The sequence below is a fragment of the Zootoca vivipara genome, chromosome 3, assembly GCF_965207765.1.
Source record: "Zootoca vivipara chromosome 3, rZooViv2.hap1.1, whole genome shotgun sequence".
Classification (NCBI taxonomy): domain Eukaryota; kingdom Metazoa; phylum Chordata; class Lepidosauria; order Squamata; family Lacertidae; genus Zootoca; species Zootoca vivipara.
The window spans coordinates 115,416,064-115,443,275 of record NC_142586.1 but is presented as its reverse complement, the minus strand read 5'-3'; the positions used below and the strand labels follow the sequence as shown (position 1 = coordinate 115,443,275).

The 27,212-nt window shown below is 48.7% G+C and overlaps 1 protein-coding gene across 3 annotated transcripts in view; it reads right to left on the bottom strand.

Moving 5' to 3' along the window:
• KIF13B (kinesin family member 13B) overlaps window positions 1-17,266 on the bottom strand; it is a 157,706-nt gene extending 140,440 nt beyond the window's left edge. For all 3 annotated transcript variants that reach the window (XM_060273162.2, XM_060273164.2, XM_060273163.2), the window contains exons 1-2: window positions 17,108-17,266; window positions 765-858 (exon numbers count right to left, since the gene is read on the bottom strand). In XM_060273162.2, the coding sequence (XP_060129145.1) occupies window positions 765-858; window positions 17,108-17,162 (149 nt within the window). In that variant the 5' untranslated portion in view covers window positions 17,163-17,266. The remainder of the gene's footprint in view (window positions 1-764; window positions 859-17,107) is intronic.
• Between the last annotated feature and the right edge of the window lie 9,946 nt (window positions 17,267-27,212).

The following is a 27,212-nucleotide window of genomic DNA, read 5'->3' as shown; positions in this document are numbered from 1 at the left end:
CCCACCAATCAAATGAATAAAACAAAACAGCAGGCCGAATCTCATCCCCGACCACCTGATGGGAGCCGTGGTCCAAACAGCAGCAGCCTGCCTAGAGCTGGCACCTTCCAGATGTTTTGGACCACAACTCCCATCAGCCCCATGGGAACTGTAGTCCAAAACATTACGGAGGCGCCAGCTGGGGCAAAGCTGAGCTGGTTTTCTTTCTCACAGAAAGACTCTCAGCGTTTAGCAACCCTCTCCACCCCAACATCCAGAAACAGCACCCGCCGTCGCCCTCCAATCAGGACCTATTAATTCCCCTGCCTTCCCCCACTAGCCAGGAGAGCAAATTTGCTTCAACGTCTGAATACATTCCCTTCTAACAAGATGACATTTGAGCCTGCCCCAAATCTGGCTGTCACATTGAAAACAGTCGTATTTTATGCCCTGGGAAGGAGGGAGAGGGGAGAAGAAGAAGACACCAGACAAGTTTTGAGCAACTCCCCACACTGCGGTTGGAAATAGGAGTTGAGGAGCAAGGAGCAGCAGCCATTTTTTTACAACAGCAATATATTGAAACCACGTTTTCAGAAAAGTAGCTAAGCAGGACAAAAATACGTGTTTGGACCAGCTCGCTGTGCCAACCGCCAAAAAAACCCAACCAGTCTCCTGTATCTGCCACACACAAATACACAAGAAAAGAAATCGTTGTCAGCAGCCAACCAATTAAACCAGCACCACCAAACTCCCGTTTCTCCTTCCTAAGGAAAAATAAGACTTACCTGGCATCTCCCTTTGAAAGGTTAGTGTTCACAGGATGAAGGATGACTTTGTTTTCGTCCACATCCACCACACACTTCGTATGCAGATCTATTTCTATTGGAAGGGGAAGGAAAGAGAACGTCAAAAACCTGCCTTAAAATAAATAAGAGGCGTTCAGTGGCGCTGCTTGAATACTTCTGCTGAGCTTCCCAATTCACCCCAATGCTTGAAAGTCAGGTTAAAGATTCGGCTAGTTTTGCGCTGCCGTTATTTAGTTGCTTGATAACCTACAAAACGCGTCATCATTATTAATCGCAACAGTCAACGGTGCCCTTCTGTGCAGTTACGTTCAAAAGTTGTATATTCCTGTCCTATTTCTGTTTTCATAAAAAATCATTCCTTGTATTCGTTGTGCTCCTCCCTTCCTCAAGTTCAAGATATATCTATTTATATGTTTGATTTCTCTCTGAAGCTCTCTGAAGATTATATCTGATTTATAGATTGTGAAGGCTGCAATGACTCCTGCGTGACTTTTGTTGTAATTCTGCTGCATGGCTTATTTTGTTTTGTTAACAGAGTTTCATAGGCCGCAATTGTTTTAATGATGACTTGTAAATGTTCCGCAGATGACTTGCCATCTATTCCGTGTAATTCATGCTGCATTTGTAATGTTGAGGGATGTTACTGCTATTTATCTTTTGGAAGCCGCTGTGTGATTCATTTGAAGGAAAACATAGCAAATCAAACAGAAACATAGTGAATCAAATCAGACGAAAGCGTCTTCCATAAGCCGGCGTTCATTCACTGGTCCTCTTGCTGATGTGTTTTAAAATCGGTCTTTCGATACAGATTTTTAGCCTCTTGGGTCCTGTTTGGCCCCAGCCCTCCCACTCACTGGCACAAACTAAGGGCCTCACTCTGACTGCCCACCCACATTGTCGAATCTGCATGTTGGTCCAGCTCCAACTTCGCACTTGGCCACAGAAGCTGCCGGGTCGTTCCAGCAGCGTCCCCCCAGTTTTACAGAGATGCCACCAAGAAAGGATTTATACCCCGCCCATCTGTCTGGGTTTCCCCAGCCACTCTGGGCGGCTGCCAACCGAATATTAAAAACAGTACAGCATCAAACATTAAAAACTTCCCTAAACAGGGCCGCCTTCAGTTGTCTTCTAAAAGTAAAATAATTGCTTATTGTCTTGACATCTGCTGGGAGGGCATTCCACAGGGCGGATGCCACTACCGAGACTTCTGGATAAGACTCTTACAGAACAACTGCAACATGGTGATTCCTGCATTGCAGGGGGTTGAGCTGGATGACCCTTGGGCCCCTTCCGACTCTACAGTTCTGTGATTCTACATCCGCCACGAAAAATGCATGCAATTTATTCCTAATATATTTTCTATGAACATCCGGGTGCTCCTGCCCGAGCCTCCATTCCCACGGATGAAGGTTGTTTTAACGAAGCCACGCTAAAAACAAGATCACACTTAAAAGCTCAACGTTGGCCACCGAAAGGAAGACCTTCCAAGGGAGTCTCTGGCTTTTACCTGCCTTCAGGTGGGCCGTAGCATAACAGCAGGTGCAATGCAGAACAACAACAAGGTGGATATGTTTGGGACTACAATTCCCATCAAGCCTCAGCAAGCACAGGGACCGGGGCCATAGTCCAAGATGTATGGAGGGCTGGTTGGAAGACAGATTAGAGAGAGAAGGCTGTTGCAGAAGATCATGCCCAACTCCAGTCTATGTCTTTCCACAAGAAACCAGAGCAGGTGCCTCCATTTCATTCCTATGGTCTGAATACCTTCCTGTCTTGGTACGGTCCAGAGAGATGATGCTCCAAAGTCCATTGCGCCCAGGCTGAACAACTGAAGACCCCCATCCCTGCCTCTCTCTCCCTAAATAAAAACTGCTCTGCCATATCAACAGAACAGCATGGGTAAGGAGTGAACTGAATCATGTGGAAATGACAGGAGTGGGTTTCATCAGATCTGACACGGGGCAGCAGTTAGGCTAGGGCTGGAAAAACCAGAGAGTTCAAATCCCCACTCGGCTACAAACGCCACCAAGTGACCCTAGGTCAGGCATTTCCGAAGCCCACTCCAGGGGCCTAATCCAGCCCCTGTGGCAGTTTATTTCCTGGGGTAAAATCCCCCAAAAGCTCAACAACTTCAACCCTAAAAAAAGATCAACAACTTTGGTCGGCCCTCCCTCACACATGTTCACTTCATCAAATCTGGTCCTCTTTGAAAAATGTCAATCACACCCTACTCCATCAAGATGCAGGCTTGTTGTCAGGATAAAATGGGGGTGGAAGCATCATAGAATCACATGAACCACCTAGAGGTCTCTGCAGGGAAAGGCAAGATGCAATGAAATAAATACTGAATATTTCTTCTTTCGCAATTCCCAAACAGGTCACCGGCCCAACCATTAACTCTCCCAACGGTTTGACGTCGCACCCAAAAAAGGTATACTCCTCCATTGTCTCCCTAGAGGCAGGCAGGTACCAACACATTAAAAGCAGTAAATCAATTCTGTGAGCTCACTTCAAGGTATTTTATGGGAAGCAATTCACAAATGGAATCGATTAAGCAAACGGAGGGATTCCATCACTGTCCCCAACACTTGCCCATCATGCCCATAGAGCAGGGTCTCCTCATCCTCTCTCCTACCCACCCAACGCTACTGTGACAGTTTCAGCTTTCCAGTGGGTCCGTGCATCTTCCTCTCCCTGCTGCGCTGAAGGTATCGCAACACCAAGACGACAAATTGAGGATGACAAGGCCTCGGGGGCATAGCCGATCCACGGGCCAGTGGGGGCGTGGAGGCAGATGGAAAATATGGCGAGACATCTCTGAAATACCAGGCTCTGCACCGAGGATAAGGCAGCGCAACGCTTTCCCAGGTTTTCTCCGGGAAATGCAAATAGGTTTTATTTCCACTTCTGAGTGTCCCTTTGAAGTGCACACCTGCTATGGCGGTTAATCTACCATTGCCTTCCCTCCCACCTCCAATCTGTCACTAATTGGGATTTTTAAGTCGCTAGGCTGTAAGCTTTCAAATGCAGAAGGTGAGGAACATGCTATACACTGTTCTACTGCAAAGGCGGGGTGGGGGGGTGGGGTGGATCCCAAGATTTCCAAATGCCCAAGCACCTACGAAGCATGATGCTAGTCCCCATGAATTTGGATCCCTCTTGAGGCTGGCTCCCAAAAAGAAATTGGATTCCCGGAACTAACCCCACTCCCACTCTGCCTTACGGAGCGTAGCATTGGCATTCGAAGGAGGCTTTCTGATAGAAAGGGGTTTGGGTTCCTTTAAAAGGTAACCTGGCCATGAGAAAAGCCATTTGTAGATAAGGAATATCTCAGGAAGGGGAAAGGGTTGGGGAGAGGATAGGAGGGGGCTACCACGGGTCCTAAAAGGAGCTATTCTTTCGCTTCACCGAAACTGAAAGAAAATTCCATCCCGAGATAATTATCGGCTTGCTATGTTTGGAAAAAGCCACGGGTGTCAAATTCCCATCACCACCTTGGGAAATATCCGCTACAGGTGAAGCCTACGGTAGACATCAGTCCACACAGGAAATGAAGGTCCCTTTCAATTCAAAGGATACAGCAAGGTCAGAAGAAAGTCTGGAAGATCCTACCTAGGAGGTTGCTGGTTTGGGATGAGGATGCAGAAAGTAGAGGTTTTTCCCAAGTCCCTGCAAATCTAGTAAGTGAGGTATACTCCTTCGGTACCTTTGATCTTCTGTAACTGTACGGCCATTTAAAAAACATTGAGATTTAGCTATTTCATTTCAGGAGGAGTCCTTAACATGCGTTTCAAAATGCCTCTCACAAAAGCCACAGTGCCGTTCATTACCTGAGAACCAATTTGAATTTTGAGAGAGGCGCAATTTCCTATAATGGCGAGTTCCGGCTCCTAATGTCAGCGTAGCGGCATGCAAAACCCAACAGATTTTTCTGATGCGGATGTCTTGAAGCACGGGGCAAAAGGCTAAGTTTGCCAGGGATGGGAATATGGACACCCTCCAAACCCCGTTTATGAATAAGCAAGAACTATACTGACAGCCTGCTACGCTGGCTGCCTACAGACAGATGTTTTGCTCCCCAGCAATCTGCTCAACATAGCTTACAGTGGTACCTCGTGTTACGGACGGGATCTGTTCCGGAGGCCCATCCGTAACGTGCAACTCCTGCAACTCGAAGCGGCACGTCTGCGCAGGCGCGATTTAGTGCTTCTGCGCATGTGGCGAAACCCGGAAGTAACTCATTCTGGTACTTCCAAGTTGCCGCAGGACGCAAGACGAAAACACGCAACCTGAAGCCGACGCATCATGAGGGATGACTGTATTTCAAGCTGGCATCCTGCAGTCTGGGGTGGCCTCCCTTTCGCAGGGCCTGCCCTCCAACTCCATCCTTGCCTCTCCACTTGTGGCAAGTACCAGCAGGGTTGGTAGCAATGCCCAGCAGTGTACATTGCGCTGTCAGAATGTGGCATCGCCCCCCGTGTCCCGTGGATTAGACTAGAACATTACAGGCAGCTACTATTGAAATTAAACCAAGTACAGAAGCACAGAAAAGGAGTACCTTTAGAAGGAAGACTGCAACTGTGAAACTAGAATGGATGCTGTTGAACTTTCCCCCCTTGGGGAAGCCTTCATCAGTTTGTTGGCTGGAGAGCCGCTGCGATTATAGTCAAAATTTCTCTGCCCTAAGTAAGGTTTCAGGATTACCTCCTAAGGTCCAGGCACCCTCTGCCAGTTTGGCCTCACTGCTGCCATGCACAAACTGAAAGGTCCACTATAAAGTATGCCATGCTCTCCTGTAGCTGTACAGTGCCAAAAAAACATCCCAGTGTTAGAAACTCACATAGAAACTCACATACCAGGCACCAAATGGTTCCTTAAATCAAGGTTGCGGTCGCCAAAACAAAAATAAAAAAATTCCTTCAGTAGCACCTTAAAGACCAACTAAGATTTTATTTTGGTATGAGCTTTCGTGTGCATGCACACTTCCTCAGATACTCTTGAAACAGAAGCGTCAGACCCTTATGTATATACAGAGGGTGGGGGGGTGGGGGAGAATGGGTGATGGGCTGATGGGAGTGGTAAACCTGTAGATGGCTGTTAACGACTGCTGATGGCTGCAATTGGTCCTGGGGGGGGGAAGCAAGGGCTGAGGCGCTAAAGAAAGCTTGATCATGCATAATGAGATAAGAATCCTATGTCTTTATTCATCCCAGGTGGCTCCATGGTTTTAAGCTTGGTAATGAGTTCCAATTCAGCAACTTCTCTTTCCAGTCTGTTCCTGAAATTTTTCTGTAATAAAACAGCTGCTTTGAGATCTTGTATAGAATGTCCTGGGAGATTGAAGTGTTCTCCTACTGGTTTCTCTGTCTTGTGATTCCTGATGTCAGATTTATGTCCATTTATCCTTTGGCGTAGGGTTTGGCCTGTTTGTCCAATATAGAGAGCTGAAGGGCACTGTTGGCATTTGATGGCATACACAAAAACAGAATGTCTAGTTACCATTTTGGGGCAAGACGGCTCAAAAGTCTTCTTTTTCAAACGACGGACTGACTGTGATTATGAGTTAAACATTTGGCTGGTTCAGATGACAAGCTTGAGCTAGGTTAAGAAGAAAAGTCAGTGACGCAGACCATTCATAACGTAGGAATATTCTTCGCAACTGTGAGCAGGGCAGTGGAGTGGGTTTAAGGGAAGAGAAGTGGCAAAAATGAACTATGGCGTTGTTCCCTGCTCCTGCTCAGGTTGCACAGAAAAAGCAATTTGGTCCCTGAAATTCATTCCCATTGTGCAGATAAAATATAACTGATAGAATTCTACAGGATGGGGCATTAGTGCGTGAAAACAGTCAAGATCCAATGATCCCCAGATGGTGGGTGTGTCATGCGCCATTCTAGTGCCCAGGCATCTTCACTTGGTCACAAGTGGTCGAAAGCCAGGTGCAAAATTTCGAACGCTCCTCACAAATGGTGGACAGATTGTGTTTCGTCTGGTCAGTCTGCCAGTCTGGCTACCAACATAAAGGAGACTGCACAAATTCCTGGAAGAGAAGGCTATCCGATGGCTGTGCTCTCTACCTTGACATCTGCAGGCAATAATGCTCCTGAATACCAGTTGCTGGAAACCGCAGGAAAGGAGAAGCCACTCATGCACGGATCCTGCTCACAGGTTCCCCACAGGAATCCAGTTGGCCACTGTGAGAACAGGATGCCGGACTTGATGGGCCTCTGGCCTGATCCAGCAAGCTCTCCCTTGAAGTCCAATCTTCAGCCAGCCTCTGAGGAGCCTCAGGATTCCCAAGACTGAAAACCACAGAGATTGAACATTTGGGTCAAATTTGGCCTGGCAGCCAATGCTTGAAGATCAGTTCCTCCCACAGAGGTTTATTACTATTTATTCTTTATTTCTGGAATTAAACCCGGCTGCTTCGAGCAAACGGATTCCAGTTGGCATTCCAAAGAGAGAGAGAGAGATTCTAAAGAGGCATTACTGATTAGGGAAATCAAGTAACATGAGACAACCACATCTCCAATCCATTTCTCCCACCAACACATGCCGTTTTCCAAGTGCCTTTGCTGAGTGAAAATTGAACTGACTCCATGGCGGCTGGCGGGGAAAGGAGGGAATACAGAAAGCCCACAGCCTTGCATGGAAGAAGCTGCAGAAAGCACAGCCTTGCATGGAAGAAGCTGCAGAAAGCAGGGGCACAATCCGGTTGAAATTTCGGCCGCCTAAGCCGCATTCGGACGAAGGGAAGCTGTGCGAGAACAGCGCTCTCCTTCAGCGCAGCTTGCCCAGATGTCCCCCTTTGGATTGTGCCCAAAGTCAATAAATGTGGCTTGAAAGATCGCTCCTGAAGTTTCAGAGACTTGTAGCACGATCCCTTTTGTGTTGCTCAACTACAGTTCCCATCACCCTTAGCCAATGGCCATTCTGGTTGGGCAGATGTGAGTCCAATAGCTTCCCTTAAGCTTCAACCCAATCTATATTTAGTACCAGCATTCGAAATTGGCAAGGGGCATTTTGCACCTGGCTATCGGCCACTTGCGACCAAGTGAAGGTGCCCGGGTGCCAAGGTTGGTGCCTGACGTCTCCACCACCTGGAGGTGCCTGCCTGGGCATCCTTGGATCTGGACCGTTTTCACACACTAGCAAACGCATCTTGCAGAATTCTACCCATGATATTTTATCTGCACAATCAGAACGGATTTCAGGAACCCAAAAGTCCTATTTTAAGAATATGAATTTCAAGCCGTCTGTCCTGAAAATGGCATCTAGGCATTCCATTTTGGTGACCATAACCGTGGCTTAAGGAGCTTCTAACACTGATATTTCCTTGGGAGCAAGTCGCATTTAAATCAACAGGACTTAACTCTTGAGTAAGCACACACAGGATTGTGTTGCCGGTGACTCTGAACTTATCTGAAGTACACTTGTAGCTTGGTTCTTGAACAGAACCGTTCGAAAACCAAGGCGCGGCTTCCCATTGGCTGCAGGAGTGTCCTGCTGCCAATAGGAAGCCGCAAAAGCTGCGTTGGACGTTCAGCTTCCAAAAATTGTTCGGAAACCGGAACACTCACTTCTGGGTTTGGATCGTTTGGTAGCCAATTTGTTCGGGAGCCCATGCGTTTGAGATCCAAGGTACGACTGAAACGATTAATAGGGGAATTTGGGAGAGGGGAGGGGTCCACAGCAGCGTGACTTAAACCACTGGTCTTTAACGGGTGAGCTGGGACCCCCAACTAGGTTGTGCATCCCATAATCAGCACAGGCACCACAGAAACATATGATAAATGAATTAAAAAGGGGGGGTTTCCAAATGCAAGCGTGGCCAAAAAGGTGAGTTTGAGAAGATGGAAGAGAACTGGCTTCTGTTCAGCCGGAGACACTCTTTTCCGAATCCTACCTTACAATAAAAGTCTGGGTTACAATCCATAAAATTTTCAGACCGTGGTAATTAGCTGGTTAATTATGCATGGGTACGTCTGCAGGGAAACATACAATACTTGCACCCAGATCTCCGCAGTAAGGAGAGTCAGAAACGCAAAAGGTAATTGTGATCCAATTTTGCCTTGCCGCAGGAAGGTGGGGGGTGAGGAAGTCAAAACCACTGAAAGAGGAATTTGCATAAGTGCCCTAAGTACATGACATGAAATTTATTACGGTCAGAGACCAGCTTGCGTGTCCTAAGTATTTGGGGTACGGTAAACAAAATTTTCAAATAACAAAGAGGCGTCATTTCTCGCTCTCGGCTTAATCGTTCTTCTGCTAAGTAATTGCATGCAATGAAAATGCAACCCGCCCAGCAATTTTTTGACCCAGCAATTAAAAGGTATTCTAAATGAATATGCTCCATTCATATCCATTTTAATGTTTCAGGCAGCCATGAATTAAAGGCACAGAAGAAAGATAGTCAAAGATGGGGGAGAGGGAAGAGATGGAATCATCAAATTGGAAAGTTGGAGGGGACCCCCAAAGGGCATCTAGGCCAACCCCCTGAAATGCAGGAATCACAGCTGAAGAATCCTGGACAGGTGGCCATCCAACCTCTGTCTAAAAGCCTCCAAGGAAGGAGAGCCCATCTTCCAAGGGAGAGCAATTCCACTGTCGAACAGCTCTTACTGATAGGAACAGACATGTGGACTGCAAAGCTACAGAAGTTTCGCTCAAAATGGGCATAATTGCCTTACAAGTGCAAGAGACTTTCAGGAATACTGATGTTATTGCAAAGCTTGCATTAGGCACTGGTCTATTTTTAAGCATGCTAAAACAAACTACACAGGCACCTGTCTGCTTCCCCATCATACGTTCTCCAAGATTTTACTCCTCCTGCCGTGCAAGTTACTTTACAAGGGCACTCAAAGCCAATAAAACGAACTGTGTTTAAAATCTTCCTGGTCTTAAAACGGGGGGGGGGGGAGGAAATTGTCAGCAAAGGCTGCCACTCCGTTTAGAAGCAGATTAACAAACATTCAAAAAGGAGAGATATAGCAGCCACGGGAGACTTCCCCCAATTTTTGTTTCCTGCCAAGGATGTAAAGTCCAACAAATTCCTCCCATCGACCTCGCTGACAATTTCATTTCCCAGAAGTACTAGTTACAGGTAGGTAGCCATGTTAGTCTGACGTAGTCGAAACAAAAAATTAAAAAAAAAATCCTTCCAGTAGCACCTTAGAGTCCAACTAAGTTTGTCATTGGTATGAGCTTTCGTGTGCATGCACACTTCTTCAGATACCATGCATGCACACGAAAGCTCATACCAATGACAAACTTAGTTGGTCTCTAAGGTGCTACTGGAAGGGACTTTATTATTATTATTATTATTATTATTATTATTATTATTATTATTACCCAGAAGGTAAAAGAAGCAACAAGGGAATCATCTGTCCTAGACCTGGTCCTCACCAACAGGGAGAAATTGATCGACGAAGTGAAAGTACTCAGAAACTTGGCAAGAAGTGATCGTGTCCTCCCGGGTTTCATGATACAGAAGCAAGGGAAAGTGGAGTGTAGTCAGACATGCACTCTGGACATTAAGAAGGCCAATTTTAAAACGACTTTAAGGCAGGATGGCCACCTGCCACGTATGAACTAGTTGAGATTCCTGCATTGCAGGGGGTTGGTCTAGATGACCCCGCAGGGTCCCTTCCAACTCCACAATTCTATGATTCTACGATTCCAAGCATAATTAAGCCTAAGAAGACTCCAGCTTTCACCTTTCAGCTCGTATTCACGTCGACGCAGCCCAGAAACAGCACAGGCAAGCAACAGAAACAGGAGTTGTGCAGGAAAAGGGAGTTAACCACCTTGTGTAAACAGGTTCCTTGGTTCCAGCAGGGAATCTAGCGCACGCTGTATAATTAAACACCAGAACAAACACAGAGGAAAGGAGGTGGCAGGACAAGCAATTTCATTCCCCATCCATCCTAAGCAGCCCGGCTGAAAACTGGCAATTCAGATAAGGCGCCGCAGTACCCTTTTACAGCGTGGTGGGGGAAAGCTCAGGGCCCAAGGGGCAGAGGATTTGCAACCCTCTTGGGCACCCTACTCCCTCCCCCCCCCAAGGGACATGCCTTGCACCCTTCCTTGAGTTTCTCTGTCTGCAGGAATGTGTCCTTGAACTCTGATACTGGCACTGAACAGAGGAATTTGTCTCTGTGTGCTCATGGACAGTAAGCCAGTGCTTCTCAAACTCCCCCCCCCCGCTGCTGTTGGACTACAACTCCCATCATTCCTATCTAGCAGGTCAGGGATGATGGGAGTTGTAGTCCGTTACGAAAAAATCTGGGTGCGAGGCTGGGTGCCAGAGCAGCCTCGCACCCAGATTTTTCCGTAACAAGTCCAACAACAGCTGAAGACTCAAGGTTAAGGAACACCGCACTAAAGGGAGATCAAATTTACATTCATCGCTCTGCCCCGTGTTGCCTCTGGCCCCAATCGCCACCACTAGGCGGCCCCTGGAAAGCCATCCAGAAGGGAATGCAGCCCTTCGGCTGAAAAAGGCTCCTTTCCCCTGTTGTGCACCTTGATGTTCCAGTGCAAACACACAGGCCGGAACTGTGGTTTCTTGCTTCTGATTAAGTTATTCCCTAAATTTGTATCCCGCCCTTCCCTCCTAAGGGAGGCCAGAGCAGCGGTGCTACAAATGCATGCATGCATGGGGCTCGTAGCCTACCCTCTCCACTTCCAGGGGAGTCCCGCTTGCAGCCACACCAGAGGAGGAAAGGCAAGGGGGCGGGGAGCCCAAGTTCATGCAACGCTCAACCACGGTTTAGTGTTACATCCAAATGCAGTCACAGAGGAACCAATGACACAGTTCCCTTGGACTCCGTACTTCTGCAACACACAATCACCTCTCTCGCCATCGCTGTACCCTAGCCAGGGCTCCACCGCTCGGATACTCTAGCACATATGGATTCGGTGGTTTCCTGATACTGCCGGAGGCTGTCGCTCGGTGGTACAACATCCAGGTCCCACGTTCAAAACCTGGCACCGCTAGAAAGGGCTGGGAACACCCCATGTCTGAAACCCTGGAGAGCTGCTGCCAGCCAGTGTAGGCAATGCTGAGCTAAATGACTCACGGAACAGAATTTCGTAGAGCCGGAAGGGACCACCGAGGTCATCCAGTCCAACCACATGCAATGCAATGATCTTTTGCCCAGTGTAGGCCTCGGAACCCGCGACCCTGAGATTAAGAGTCTCACACTTGGTATAGAGCACTTTCCCAATATTCCTATAAGTGCATCATACAGAAGGATGGCAAACAACTTTTATGAAACTTTGCCCTGGTTTACTAACACCGATTAATACTTAAGACCATAGCCTTGACGGTCATTTGTGGCTGCTAAACTGTGGTTTGGAAAGCCAGAAACTACATCTAGACCAGGTCTCTGACTGTCTGTTGCCACCAAACCACTGGGTGGACCTTGAAAGGCGAATTGCAACCTGGAAGGCAAAAGAGTTAAAAGGACGGAGCTTTGAACATATGGCCCTAAGGAATGAAGTATTTGTAGCCCAGGGGGCAGAGATCACAAAGCCATCTTCTCCTGATAAGGCTATTGTTAGATGGAACAATGGCATGCATTAGACAAACTGACGCAGGAGCCTTGGTGCATGCCACATTCAAGGAGAACAGAGGCAGGATTGATGCAGGAAATAATGCATCCCTCCCCCCCCCAACGCCGGGGAAAATCTGCCAGTTTAAAGAAGCTATGGGCAACCCTCCGCTGGTCACATGCATGCACAAGTTTCAGATGTAAAAATAGATCTACGTTCTGATAACATGTGCCGCAGCCGCATGGCCTTGCTTTGGGGGTTTGGAATTTTTTTAAAAAAAAAACACACATAAAGGTTAAGAGAGGCCGGCTTTGGTCCTATAGCCTTTGCGAATGCAGTCTTTTCTCTGCTTAAAGTACATTTTGAATATTTTGTGCATTTAGAATCCGAAAAGGGCACGGGCGTCGAAAGAAATAAAACAAAGCTACGACAGACACAAGCCTGTTTAGTCTTCCAGTTATAATTGGTTTCACACTTTTGAGGAAGGGGGTTCCTTAATACCCCCCCCCGCCCAACCAAAGCCTGAGAGACGTTATTGCTCTCGAGATGTCTCATAAAATTCCCTTATAAGGAGCAGAGGCAGAAAACTTCTTTGGGGGTGAAAGAGCAGATGGGCAGAAGCAGGTACGGCTTGCGTCAAAACCCCTCGCCAACACACCCCTGACCCCCTGCTCAGGAGAGGTGGCGGAAGTCTCCGCTTTCTGACCCACTTCACCTTAGGGAGGATGCGGTGGGCAAGCTGCACCCAATCAATAGCGTTTTCGGAAGGCCAATGCAAGGAAAAGATGCAGGCAGTTGACAGTGTAAAGGGGCTTTCCTGCGCTCTCTTGCGGGGTTGAGGGGACGGGGAAGGGGAAGGGAAGGGGAAGGGGACGAACCTGTTTTGCCCAAGAGCCCAATTTGCTATTTCTTGACTTGCCAGCTTTACAAGCCTGGCAGCTTAGCACAAAAGCTATTCAGAAGGGGGATCTTCTACCCCGGCTCTGGAGCACAAATTTTAAAAAGGCAGCATATCAATAAGTAATAAGGAAGCAGATGTACCGGCTGCTCTCCAAGCTCAGAGATGAAACCTGCCTGCCTGGCCCCTTTGCCCTCAGGGGATGACAAATCCACAATAGTAATTTTTTTATTAAAAAAACCCCACACACATTCAGGAGAAAAAGCTTCCAAGGTTTCACACCCATCAACATTCCTGTTGCAAAAACTTTAGCAAACCACCACTAAATTATTATTACCATGGGCAACATTCAGCGTTTAGCCACCCTCGGAACAAACCTAATGGATTTGGTTGATTTCAATGGGTCTACTCAGAGTACAAGTGATCCTGGATATCACCCAATTACATGGCATTTCGGTGTGTTTTTCCGTGCCTTATCTTGTTGCAAACTTTGCAATAACTCTGCATGGTGAGAAAGTCTTGTTTTTCTCCTGCTCCACACACGCATGGCTGCCTGTGCCTTGCAGGGCTCGGTCAGTAGAGCCTGAGGCTCTTTATTATCAGGGTCGTGAGTTCGAGTTGCACGTTGGGCAAAAAGATCCCTCCACTGCAGGGGGTGGGACTAGATGACAACCCCCCCCCCCACACACACAGGGGGGTCCTTCCAACTCCACGATTCCATGAGAGTTCATGGCCAGTGCAAGTCCTGAATTTCCACTCACTCTCCAGCACAGCAAAAAGAAACAGGTAATCTCAACCCATACCAAATGTTTGCTAATATGCAAAGCTTAAGACCCGTCTCTTTGAAATATGAATTTCCTTGCCTTTGAGCCAATGACGGGAAGGGATGAAGATAGCAGCACATTTGCTTTGGGGGCATGTCTATGCGTGTTGGGTGGGGAGGGAAACCCTTTGCTTTCAAATGTGCATTACAACTCCCTGGATGGGGTGTTTGGGGAGAACGTGTACCTCTGCAGGGGGAAATGCCCTGCTCCTTCTGGGGTGGTTTTTCCACCTTTGGTCCCCACCCTTCTAAAGGTGGCTCCTAGAAGACAGCAAACAGCTTCGACTGGCAAGCTAAACCAGATAAAGGCAGCTGATGGGTCTCAAACCCTCAGGGTGTTGGGGATTTCCCCTGCGTGAAAAGACAGGGCGGATGGAACGGATGAGGCGAAGAGTGGGTCCTATGGTCAAGAAGGTGGTTTCTGCGTGTGCTATAGAGAGAAGTGAGGAAGGGAGCCTGGGAAGGGAGCCCATCTAGGGGAAGGGAAACTCTGATCCTAAACTTCTGCTGCCTTGTGAGACATCTTCGGGAGGCTAAGGAGAAAACGCTACGCAGATCTGGAGTGGAGTCCATAAGGCGGTTGGATGGCACTTCATACGCCTCCTTCCTGCAACTCCTGCAGCCAACATCTTGCTTTGTTTTCCTCTGGCCCACATCAGCAAGGCCGAGAGGGGGGTCTTGTTGTCCAAGCGGCCCAGGACCTCCGGACACACTGCCCACCAGTATTGCACCCCAGGGAGGTCACTTCGGTGCTGCTGGCGCAGCGCTTTGACTTCACCCCTGAAGGCACACTCCATTGTCTCTTGGACGGGTGCCAACAACGATTCCCCGCCTAACCGATTGCAGACCAAGGCCTCTCCAAGCACCACCTGGAGATGTCAAGGACCGAACCCGAGACCTTCCACAACTAACGCCTGCTAAGTAACATGCAGGTTAACCTCTGGTACTTAAAAGCACACCTCTGCAAATTCCACATTCACATTATAGCAACTGGGAACACCCACTGAGAACTGGCCGTCCCTTCGAGTGCATGGCAAGGTGACTCTTTTCACGTCTAACAGGACACACCTCAGCTATAATAGTATTATGACACAACCTCCCTCCACCTCCACCTCCACGGACCTCCTGCGACCTCACGGTGTGTTGACACTAAACCACGTTAAGCAGTAAGGAAAAAAACAGAAAGTTGCTTGCAGGCACAGGAGCTCAGAAGTTTTTGGGAGCACCCAATTTCCTAACATGCATCTGACTGCACGCTTAATACCGCCACTGAGCTCGGTTCGAAATGGAGGAGGCCAAATGCCCACACGCAACGGCGGGAAAAGCGCAGCGGGCCGTTCGCAGGGTATCGTTTCAAGGTTTCACAGGAAGCAGAATCGTAGAACTGCAGAGTTGGAAGGTGTCCCTGAGGGTCATCTAGTCCCACCCCCTGCACGGGGGTGGGGGTCTTTTCGCCTAATGGGCTTGGGGAATGAGGAAAGGTCGTCCCAAAGGGCAAGGAGGGAGAAGGAAAGCGGGAGCCTCAACGCTGCAGTTGTGATTCCTGCATTGCAGAGGGTTGGACCCTCCAGCTCCTGAGATTCTATGATGTCTCTTCCAAGAGTTTATTTGCATCTCCTGCGTGCTCTCCCCACACCCCTCCAGTCCTCAGTATTTGGGCAAGGGGGTCAAGGATCTGACTGAGTTTTCTCCTCTCAACATCATCACTCTGCCCTCCAAGGTTTGGGTTCCTTGGTCGTTCACCCTGCCATGTGACAAGTGAACCCCACGTTCTACAAACAGGATGGAGGTCTACCACTTACCAGGCCACCATAGTGCCAATGCATAGGGAGCTGCCCCCTGCCAGCTCAAGCCATTCAGCCAGCCACCCAACTCTGACTGGCAGCAGCAGTCCAAGGACCCAGCCAGGTCCCTTGAGATCTTTGCACCTGGAGGCCTGAGGATTGAACCTATGGACCTTCCCCCACAGCATCAGCTTCCCTCTTTACTTTCTCAGAGTTTGGGGTCTCTTCTGACCCCCCCCCACCCCACCCTTATGAAGAAGCTGCCCACAGAAAGGGAGGGTCTTTCTGTCCCTCCCAATGCAGTATTTTTGCATGGGCTGGATTCTCTCTCCAAGGGCAAAGCTTTATCACACCCCATGGTTGTTGTGTTTTTTAGGGGGGACTTCTCCCCCCCCCACTCCTCTCCAATTGATAAAGGATGGGGCAATCCCTGCCCATCAAATCAAGGCAGCCCCTTCCTTGCAGCTCCTGAATGGAGTTCACTCTTCTCCCCCCATCTCCTTTTGAAAGGAAGGGGGGTCACCCCCTGCCCAATTTTATTTGGGGTGGGGGGATCTTCTCTTAGTACTCTGTTACCCCTCCAGTCTTTTGTCTGCCCCCTCTCTCCTTCAGCTTCTCGTGAGGGGTGCCCTTCCAACTTCATTTAGATTGGGGGGGTGTCTTTCCTTCTCCCCCCCCCCACTTCTCTTCCAACTGCTTTTTGAGGGGAGGAACACCATTCTGCCCATTTTGCAAGTCCCCCTTTAACCCTTCGCATACCATTTCCAGGGGAAGGGGAGACCCTTCTTTCCTTCTCCCCCCACTCCTCCTCCGAACAACCCCCTATGCGGTATTTCCCTTCTCTCCCACCACCACCTTTCAGAAGGCAGGGGGTCCACCTCCCCCCCCCAAATCCCTTGGGGCAAAAAGACTCCCCCCATCCACTCCCATCGGTGTGTGGGAGGTGTGCTTCCTCATCTCCCTATCTCTCAGCTGAGGGGGTGTCACCACGTTTTTTGGGGGGGAGTGTCTCCCCTTCCCCATGTTTTCATTGGGGTTAAAGTTCTTCCTTTCAAGGGTGTCTCCCCTTTCCCCTACTTTCACTGGGGGAGGGATCTTCCCGGGGGGGGGAGTGTTTCCACCGGGGATTCTTCCTTCCTTGGGTGAGGGGTCTCTCCTCTTCTCCCCCCCCCTTTCCCCAGGTTTTGGGGTGACTCCCCCCTCTCTCTGCTTTTTTTGGGGGGGTCTCCTCCCCTCCCTCCCTCTCTCCCTCCCCATGACTCACCCCTCCTGTTCATGGGCCGGACCCGCACGGCCACCTTCACTTTGGAGTCCCCCATCTCCGCCAGAGCAGCGCCTCTCCCGCCGCCGCCGCCGCCGATCCTCTCCGGGTCTCTCCAGGCTTCCGTCTTCGCGGACGAGGCGGAGCGGAGCCACAGACTCCCTCCAGGACTACGGCGACCGGCATGCACCGCGGCGGCCCCAGCGACACTCTTTCGACCCCTCTCGGCTCCCGTCGCCGGCCCGCAGCCCCGCTGCCTAACGGGAAACGTGGTCCTGGGAGCAGCCAGGCGGGTACGGAGGCACCGAAGCCCGCTGGGAATTGTAGTCCGCCGAAAGCGGTGCGGAGAAAGGGACAGAGAGAAGGGAGAGAAAGCTTCGCCCGGCGCGGTGCGTTCTGGGAAGCGTAGTCCCATGCGGCAATTCGCAGGTGCGGTTCCAGAGAGGAGGAGGGAGGCGGCTTGTTTCCGCGGCCCTGATTGGCTGGCGGCTCTCTCGCGCCTGAGCGCTCACCTGCGCGGAGAATTCCCCGCACGCAGAGAAGTAGCACGTCGGGGAGAGCCAGACAGCCTGACGTGCTAGGTTTCTAGGTTCAGCCAGGGCCGGATTTAGGTTTGATGAGGCCATAAGCTACTGAAGGGTCCAGCTGTCAACAACAAATTGTCGCTGTTTTTTGTGTTGAATGTATGCTATATGGTCATTTATGGACCTGTTGTCGTTGTCTATGGAGTTTTCTTGGCAGGGATACTGGAGTGGCTTGCCGGTTCCTGCTCCAGAATGTATCAGCATCTTAAAAAGCAGAGAAGAGACATCACCTTGCCGACAAAGGTCCATATAGTTAAAGCTATAGTTTTCCCAGCAGTGATGTATGGAAGTGAGAGCTGGACCATAAACGAGCCGTCTCAGGAACAGTTTCTTCTCTAGAGCGATTTTGGCCTTAAATGGAAAGCCTGGACTTTGAAGTCATCTTATTTTACTTGTTATTTTGTATTATATTTACTTTTGTTAATTAGGTTTTGTAATTCTGAATTATGCGGAATGCTTTATCTGAGTGGATGTAGCAACCGAGTAATTTTGTTGTTCCTGCAAGGCGACAATGACAATAAAGATATGAAAATATGACAATAAAGAAGGCTGATTGGCGAAGAATTGATGCTTTTGAATTCTGGTGCTGGAGGAGACTCTTGAGAGTCCCATGGACTGCAAGAAGATCAATCCTATCCATTCTGAAGGAAACCAGCCCTGAGTGCTCACTGGAAGGACAGATCGTGAAGCTGAGGCTCCAATACTTTGGCCACCTCATGAGAAGAGAAGACTCCCTGGAAAAGACCCTGATGTTGGGGAAGATGGTGGGCACAAGGAGAAGGGGACGACAGGACGAGATGGTTGGACAGTGTTCTCAAAGCTACAGTCATACCTCGGGTCAGGTTGCACGTTTTCGGGTTGTGGACCGCACCGAACCAGGAAGTACCAGAACGGGTTACTTCTGGGTTTCGGCACTTTGCGCATGCACAGAAGCTCCAAATCACGACCCGCACATGCGCAGACGCAGCGCTGCGGGTTGCAAACATGCCTTCTGCACGGGTCACATTCGCAGCCCAAGCGTCCACTATACTAACATGAGTTTGACCAAACTGCAGGAGGCAGTGGAAGACAGGAGTGCCTGGCGTGCTCTGGTCCATGGGGTCGCGAAGAGTCGGACACGACTAAACGACTAAACAACAACAACAATTAAGAAGAAGTATATTTTGGAGGGGGCCCCAAGAGAGTGGGGCCCTAAGCTATAGCTTGTTTAGCTTATACCTAAATCTTGCACTGGCGTGCAGGGGGTGAATGTATGTGTGTGTATATATGGTACTGTATGTAGGGAAATGGGTAAAGGACCTCTGGACGGTTAAGTCCAGTCAAAGGCTGTTGCCTTGAAGGAGCCTAGGAAGCAGGTTGAGCACCTCAGAAAGGACGTGGCTACGGTTTAGTTTGGTGTTTTCCAAATTTCTCCCATGGAAAATTAAGGATTGCTCTGGTATATGTGAGTGTTGCTATTTATTGCATTTTATATCTCTCCAAGGAACTCAAGGCGGCAAACATGCTTCTTCCTTCCTTTTGTTCTCGCAACAACCCTGCGAGGTAGGTTAGGTTGAAAGAGAGGGAAAGGCCTGGCAGGTTTCATGGGAGATTTGAATCTGGAGGGGAGGAAGCAGCTCTGGGCAACTCGGAGGAAGGGTGGGACAACAAAATTGATAAACTTAAGGAATAAAATTATTACGAAGGCTATTGATTAGATTGTGAAGGAATCAGGGTAGGTCCCATGGTAGTTATAACCATTTAAAAATACAATAATGCAATCAGTTAAAAATCTGTGAACATTGGTTAGGAATGCAGTTTGGTTTCGCATAAAGCTTGCATCTAGCCCTTAAGCATCCCATTTATACCCAATTAAATATTGTGCCGCTGCAACAATATTACTATTATATTATTATTATTATTTATTAAATTTATTTACCGCCGTTCATCTGAATTCATGGAGAGGTCTTTCCGGAGCCTGGCCTAAACAGGAAGACCCTGATTTTAACTTTGTCCCTCATTCATTTCATGCCTCTTTTACCTTTTCTTCCCTTTGCCTGAATTTCTCCCCTGATTCTGCAGATCTGAGCTACCTGGTCTTGCTTGCGGCACAACATCAAACCATTAGGCATCCGCCATTTGTCTGCTCACTTATTGCCCATCCAGTTTGTCCCAGTTTCCCAATTCCATCTCCTGCTTTCCTTCATTTACAGGTTACTTCTGCTCGGTGCATTGATTAAAGCATCATTGAAATCGAATCTGAGTAGGAGGGCTGGGTCACACCCATTCCCCCCGCTCCCCCCCTTTTGCCCTGTGGCTGAATCAGGTTGCGCTCATGTGCGTCTGTGCACTAAATAAATTCCACGCAAAAGGAGATGCGGAGGCGGTCCCTGTTTAGGCGGCATTTAAATCACAGCGTGCGCGAGTCAGATACGAAATTAATTTGAGAAATTCTCCCGAGTTAAATCAGGAGGCGGGTGGAGCGGAATGCAGAAAAGCAAGCACTCGTGCAATAATAACACCGTGGAATATGCTTTCTGGGTTGCTTTTGTGATAATATTTGGTTTGTCCCTTCAGCATAAGAAAATGAAGAGGAGTTTGTGGCCTCTTCGATATGGCAGCCTGGTTCTGCTATTCCTACTATACCCACTAAAAATGAGTCTTCTCCCAGCCCCATATGCACATCTAGGGTTGACCCTGCTCCTAGTATTACTATATTATCATTTTAAAAAGGTAAAGGACCCCTGACAGTTAAGTCCAGTCGCATACGACTCTGGGATTGCGGAGCTCATCTCGCTTGACAGGCCAAGGGAACCAGCGTTTGTCCGCAGACAGTTTTTCCAGGTCATGTCGCCAGCATGACTGAGCCGCTTCTGGCACAAACCAGAACAGCGCACGGAAATGCCATTTGCCTTCCCACCCGAGTGGTACCTATTTATCTACTTTTTGGTGTGCTTTCGAACTGCTAAGTTGGGAGGAGCTGGGACCGAGCAGCGGGACTTATTCCTGCAGCCAAGAAGGGGCCAAACATTTTGCTCTGCTTTCCTTTGGACCACATCAACGAAGCCAATCATCTGGACATCCCAGGACTTCCATACACACTGCCCTGCCTTAGACTTTTCTCCCTGAAGACACACTCCATTGTCTCTCGAGACGGACAAATGCCATCAACATTATACGTATTTATATCCCACCTTGTTCCCAAGTTGGGGTTCAAGGAGGCTTACAGCATTTTTAAAGCATCGTTACTGGAAACCACAGGAGGGGGAGAAATGTTCTTATGTGTGAATCCTGCTGGCAGTTTTCCTACAGGCTTCTATGAGAACAGGATGTTGGACTCAATGGGCCCCTTTGGCCTGATCCAGCAGGCTCTTCTTAGCTTCCATAATCAAATGTCGAGACCAGAATTTAAGAGAACCATCAACCGGAGAGGAATAGCATCCATTATAAATAAAGCCCCGCTGCTTTGTGAAGGTTACATCATTCCGGGAAAAGAGGGGGGGAGGTAAAGGACCCCTGGACCGTTAAGTCCAGTCAAAGGTGACTATGGGGTTGCGGCACTCATCTTGCTTTACAGGCCAAGGGAGCCGGCGTTTGTCCACAGACAGCTTTCCGGGTCATGTAGCCAGTTCTGCCGCACTAAACCACTTCTGCCGCAACCAGACACTGACGGAAGTCAGAGTGCATGGAAACACTGTTTACCTTCCCACTGGAGCGGTACCTATTTTTCTACTTACACTGGTGTGCTTTCGAACTGCTAGGTGGGCAGGAGCTGGGACAGAGCAACGGGAGCTCGCTCCATCGCGGGGATTCGAACCGCTGACCTTCTAATCGGCAAATCCAAGAGGCTCAGTGGTTTAGACTACAGTGCCACCCACGTCCCATCTCTAGATAGTACCTGGTGGTATAGAGTTCTATACAGCCAACTTAGGTAAAAAAGGTAAAAGGTAAAGGTTAAGTCCAGTCAAAGGCGACTATGGGGTTGCGGCGCTCATCTCGCTTTCAGACCGAGGGAGCCGGTGTTTGTCCACAGACAGCTTTCCGGGTCATGTGGCCAGCATGAGTAAACGGCTTCTGGTGCAACGGGACACCATGACGGAAGCCAGGGCGCATGGAAATGCCGTTTACCTTCTCGACGCAGTGGTACCTATTGATCTACTTGCGCTGGCGTGCTTTTGAACTGCTAGGTTGGCAGGAGCTGGGACAGAGCAACGGGAGCTCACTCCATCATGGGACAGGATAAGGATCTGATCCAAGTTGCTGCTAAGTACCCTTGCCTTATCCTTCTGCTGAAACTGCAGGAATTTTCACCGGGACAGGCTAGTTGCATGAGAATAAGACCCATGGTGACTGAATAGAGGAGAACTTAACTTAGAATCATAGAATCGTAGAGTTGGAAGAGACCACAAGGGCCATCCATTCCAACCCCCTGCCGAGCAGGAAACACCATCAAAGCGTTCTTGACATATGCCTGTCAAGCCTCTGCTTAAAGATCTCCAAAGAAGGAGACTCCACCACACTCCTTGGTAGCAAATCCCACTGCCGAACACCTCTTACTGTCAGGAAGTTCTTCCTAATGTTTAGGTGGAATCTTCTTTCTTGTAGTTTGAATCCATTGCTCCGTGTCCGCTTCTCTGGAGCAGCAGAAAACAACCTTTCTCCCTCCTCTATATGACATCCTTTCATATATTTGAACATGGGTATCATATCACCCCTTAACCTTCTCTTCTCCAGGCTAAACATACCCAGCTCCCTAAGCTGTTCCTCATAAGGCATCATTTCCAGGCCTTTGACCATTTTGGTTGCCCTCTTCTGGACACGTTAACTTCTAAGTTAACAAGCGGAGGAGGATTGCCTTGTGAGAATGTGCTGCTCACTTTGTCACCAGGGATATGCTTATTACATAAACAGTTTGTCCCTTTCAGTGACATTCAGCCTCAGATCCCCCTTCCTGCAACAGTCTGATTTGCTTTGGGATGGAGTGGAAGGTATATTCCTTGTTAGGGATTATCAGGAAAGGGAGTTGAAAACAAACCCGCCAGTGTCATAATTGCGTTATAAAAATCCATGGTGCGTCCTCTGGAAGGATTTTGCAGAGATGGAAACACTGTGGAAAAAGGGGCGATTGAAATGATCAAGGGGGTGGAGCAACTCTCCTTGCCCTGCCCATTTTGGGGGGACATATCTAGGCAGGCCTACATTGGCTCCCAGTACATTTCCGAGCACAATTCAAAATGTTGGTGCTGACCTTTAAAGCCCTAAACAGCCTCGGTCCTGTATACCTGAAAAAGCGTCTCCACTCCCATCTTTCAGCCCGGACACTGAGGTCCAGCGCCGAGGGCCTTCTGGCAGTTCCCTCACTACGAGAAGCCAAGTTACAGGTAAAGGCTGCTCTCCAACTGGAGCGCTCGCAGGCCAGTGTTTCCCAGATGTTGGTGTTTATACTACATTTTTAAAGATTTGCCTTGAGATGGTCTTTGAACCTCTTTTGTTGACCACCAACATTACACTTTCCAGTTTTAAGATCGGAATAGAGTAGTTGCTTTTGAAGATGATAATCGAGCACAGTACGTTTCCGAGCACAGTTCAAAGGGTTGCTGCTGACCTTTAAAGCCCTAAACAGCCTCGGTCCAGCATACCTGAAGGAGCGTCTCCACCCCCATTGTTCTGCCCTGAAAACTGAGGTCCAGCGCCGAGGGCCTTCTGGCGGTTCCCTCGTTGCGAGAAGCCAAGTTACAGGGAACCAGACAGAGGGCCTTCTCGGTAGTGGCGCCCGCCCTGTGGAACACCCTCCCACCAGATGTCAAAGAGAAAAACAACTGCCAGACTTTTAGAAGACATCTGAAGGCAGCCCTGTTTAGGGAAGTTTAATAGATTGTTGCATTTTAATGTTCTGTTGGAAGCCGCCCAGAGTGGCTGGGGAAACCGAGCCAGATGGGCGGGGAATAAATAATAAATTATTATTATTATTATCATTATTATTATTTACACACTGACTTAAGTTTTGCTGGCTGAGCCGGGGTGAGGGGCTTTGCTGCCAAGCCCCAGCTAAGCTGCGAAGGACCAATACCCTGCAAATCCAAATTCCCTCATCCCATGTAACAGACCTTGCAGAAGAGCAGCCAGTCAGCAGAGGTTCTGCTGAGCTAGACGGGTCCGTCATTTTGCTTAGCACAAAACTGCTTCACCGATTTGAATGGATCTAGGCCATGTATATATAGGCCCAGACCTTATCTTCAGTGGTAGTCATTTTTTAAAAAAAAAAAAAATTGCACCCTGCTCCGTGTTAGTCACAGCACTCAAGCTCCGTCCTCCGCCCAGCAGATACTAGAAATCCTGTTTAGGAGGGCCTCACCTTGGTCTGGGCTGAAGCCACCACACCCTTTGGCTTCCAGGATTGCACCGGCCATTTGGCACACCCTGTCTGGCTTCTCAGATCTCACCAGGGTTCCCTGCTTGCAGGTTCCAAGCCTCTGTTTGCAATATTAGGGACTAGAAACCTGCTGTTTTGTTTTTAAAACATACAGAGAGAGAGATTAAAAAAAATGTGTCTCAGGAGACTGGATTCTGTGGCAGGATGCCTGCAGGGACTCACGCTGAGGGCTGATCTCGTTGCGTATTTTAACTTAAGTCAGGCATCCCCAAACTGCGGCCCTCCAGATGTTTTGGCCTACAACTCCCATGATCCCTAGCTAACAGGACCAGGGGTCGGGGAAGATGGGAATTGTAGTCCAAAACATCTGGAGGGCCGAAGTTTGGGGATGCCTGACTTAAGTCATATGCATGCCAATCTCTACTCTGCATAAAATAACATAAATCCCTTCTCTGATTCCTTTCCCCATGCCATCCACCCATCTATCATGACCCCAAATCTCTAAACCAGCTCAGCCTATGATGAAACATGTGCACAAGGGACGTGGAACAAAGACTGAAATCCCCAAGTCTTCTGCTACCGGTAGTTCTGCTTGCAAAAGTAATCAAGACTTAAATGTGTGTCCAGGGGTATGAAAACCTTCTGAGCAGCTGACTTTAGATATGCACCAGTGCCACCTTGTGGACGAGTAAGAAAATTCATCCTATTATAATAAAGTTTGTCCGTGGTGCGTTTTTGTTTTTGTTAATGGGAGAAATTATTTGTGCAAAGTGTTTTCAATTATAAGGGCTCGAATGAAACCCGCAAACCCTCTGCTGGATGCAGGTTGTCAAACAATTTTTTAAATCTGTTGCATGTTTTGAAAACTAACAATAGATTAATGGATGCAAAGGGACACCAGCCAATTAATGGAGAAAACGACTGTTTCAATTCTTCTGGCCAGAGTAGAGTTGGGTGTAAAGAATTTATGTGCTTGATTGGAAATCCATGAATCTGAGAGTGGAAGCTCCTGTTGAAAGCATCTGGGTGCAGACAGGAGGAGGGGGAGATGCAAAAGTGATGCTGTGGTTGCAGAATAAAGTACTACAAACCGCACAGCCCAGTGTAAGATGCAGGTGACACTTCCCTGAAGCAAAACTGCAGTTGTCATTCTGACATATGGAAGTCTGGAAAAGTGCCTTCCTGCCTTGGCTTGCTGGCAACTTCATCTCTCACGAGATATAATTGTGAGAGCCAGTGTGGCCTAGTGGTTAGAGTGTTGGGCTTAGAATCATAGAGTTGGAAGAGACCACAAGGGCCATCCAGTCCAACCCCCTGCCAAGCAGGAAACACCATCAAAGCATTCCTGCATATGGCCGTAAAGACCTCCAAAGAAGGAGACTCCACCACACTCCTTGGTAGCAAATTCCACTGCTGAACAGCTCTTACTGTCATGAAGTTCTTCCTAATGTTTAGGCGGAATCTTCTTTCTTGTAGCTTGAATCCATTGCTCCGTGTCCGCTTCTCTGGAGCAGCAGAAAACAACCTTTCACCCTCTTCTATATGACATCTTTTTATATATTTGAACATGGCTATCATATCACCCCTTAACCTTCTCTTCTCCAGGCTAAACATACCCAGCTCCCTAAGCCGTTCCTCATAAGGCATCGTTTACAGGCCTTTGGCCATTTTGGTTGCCCTCCTCTGGACACGTTCCAGCTTGTCAGTATCCTTCTTGAACTGAAGATGTCTCATAAGGCAGCAAGTAAGCCCTGAAAAATAGGTGTTCCGGGGGAGGGGGAGGGACTGTACTGTACTGGGAGGGGCGGTGGATTTATACTGGATCCTATCCTTCTTGAACTGTGGTGCCCAGAACTGGACACAGTACTCCAGGTGAGGTCTGACCAGAGCAGAATGTTGTTGTTGTTTAGTCGTTTAGTCGTGTCCGACTCTTCGTGACCCCATGGACCATAGCACGCCAGGCACTCCTGTCTTGCACTGCCTCCCGCAGTTTGGTCAGACTCATGTTGGTAGCTTCGAGAACACTGTCCAACCATCTCGTCCTCTGTCGTCCCCTTCTCCTAGTGCCCTCCATCTTTCCCAACATCAGGGTCTTTTCCAGAGAGTCTTCTCTTCTCATGAGGTGGCCAAAGTATTGGAGCCTCAGCTTCAGGATCTGTCCTTCCAGTGAGCACTCAGGGCTGATTTCCTTGAGAATGGATAGGTTTGATCTTCTTGCAGTCCATGGGACTCTCAAGAGTCTTCTCCAGCACCATAATTCAAAAGCATCAATTCTTCGGCGATCAGCCTTCTTGATGGTCCAGCTCTCACTTCCATACATCACGACTGATTTCCTTAAGAATGGATAGGTACAATGGATAGAGCAGAATACAGTGGTACTATTACTTCCCTTGATCTAGATGCTATACTCCTGTTGATGCAGCCCAGAATTGCATTGGCTTTTTTAGCTGCTGCATCACACTGTTGACTCATATCAAGTTTGTGGTCTACCAAGACTCCTAGATCCTTTTCATATGTACAGCTCTCAAGCCAGGTGACTTGGACCTGGGAGAGCAGGGTTCAGATCCCCTCTCAGCCATGAAGGTCACTGGGTGACCTTGGCCCATCGATTCCAGCATCCTGTTCTGTCAAGGGCACATCCCAGCCAAAGGAATGCACCCAGCACATAGTTAACTGTTTATTGTCAAAGGCGACACCGTTGCTTCTCCAGCTCTGGATACCCCCCCTCCCCACGCCAACGTAGCATCCAGGCAGCTATTCCTACACCCATGCTCTTTGGAGCAGTTGCAACAACTGGGGATCGCTCCTGCTCCACAAGTTTATGTACCTTCCCCTGACAGACTGTGTGCATGTAGCTGGAGACTGTGCCTACGTGGAAGCTGCCTCTGCTCTTCCCACTTCGATCCTCTCCTGGTTCTGGGAGACAGCGGTGCAGGAGAGGGTGGAGGAGAAGAAGAAGATGAAGATGAAGAAGAGTTTGGATTTGATATCCCGCTTTATCACTCCCCTTAAGGAGTCTCAAAGCAGCTAACAATCTCCTTTCCCTTCCTCCCCAACAACAAACACTCTGTGAGGTGAGTGAGGCTGAGAGACTTCAGAGAAGTGTGACTAGCCCAAGGTCACCCAGCAGCTGCATGGGGAGGAGTGGGGAAGCGAACCCGGTTCACCAGAT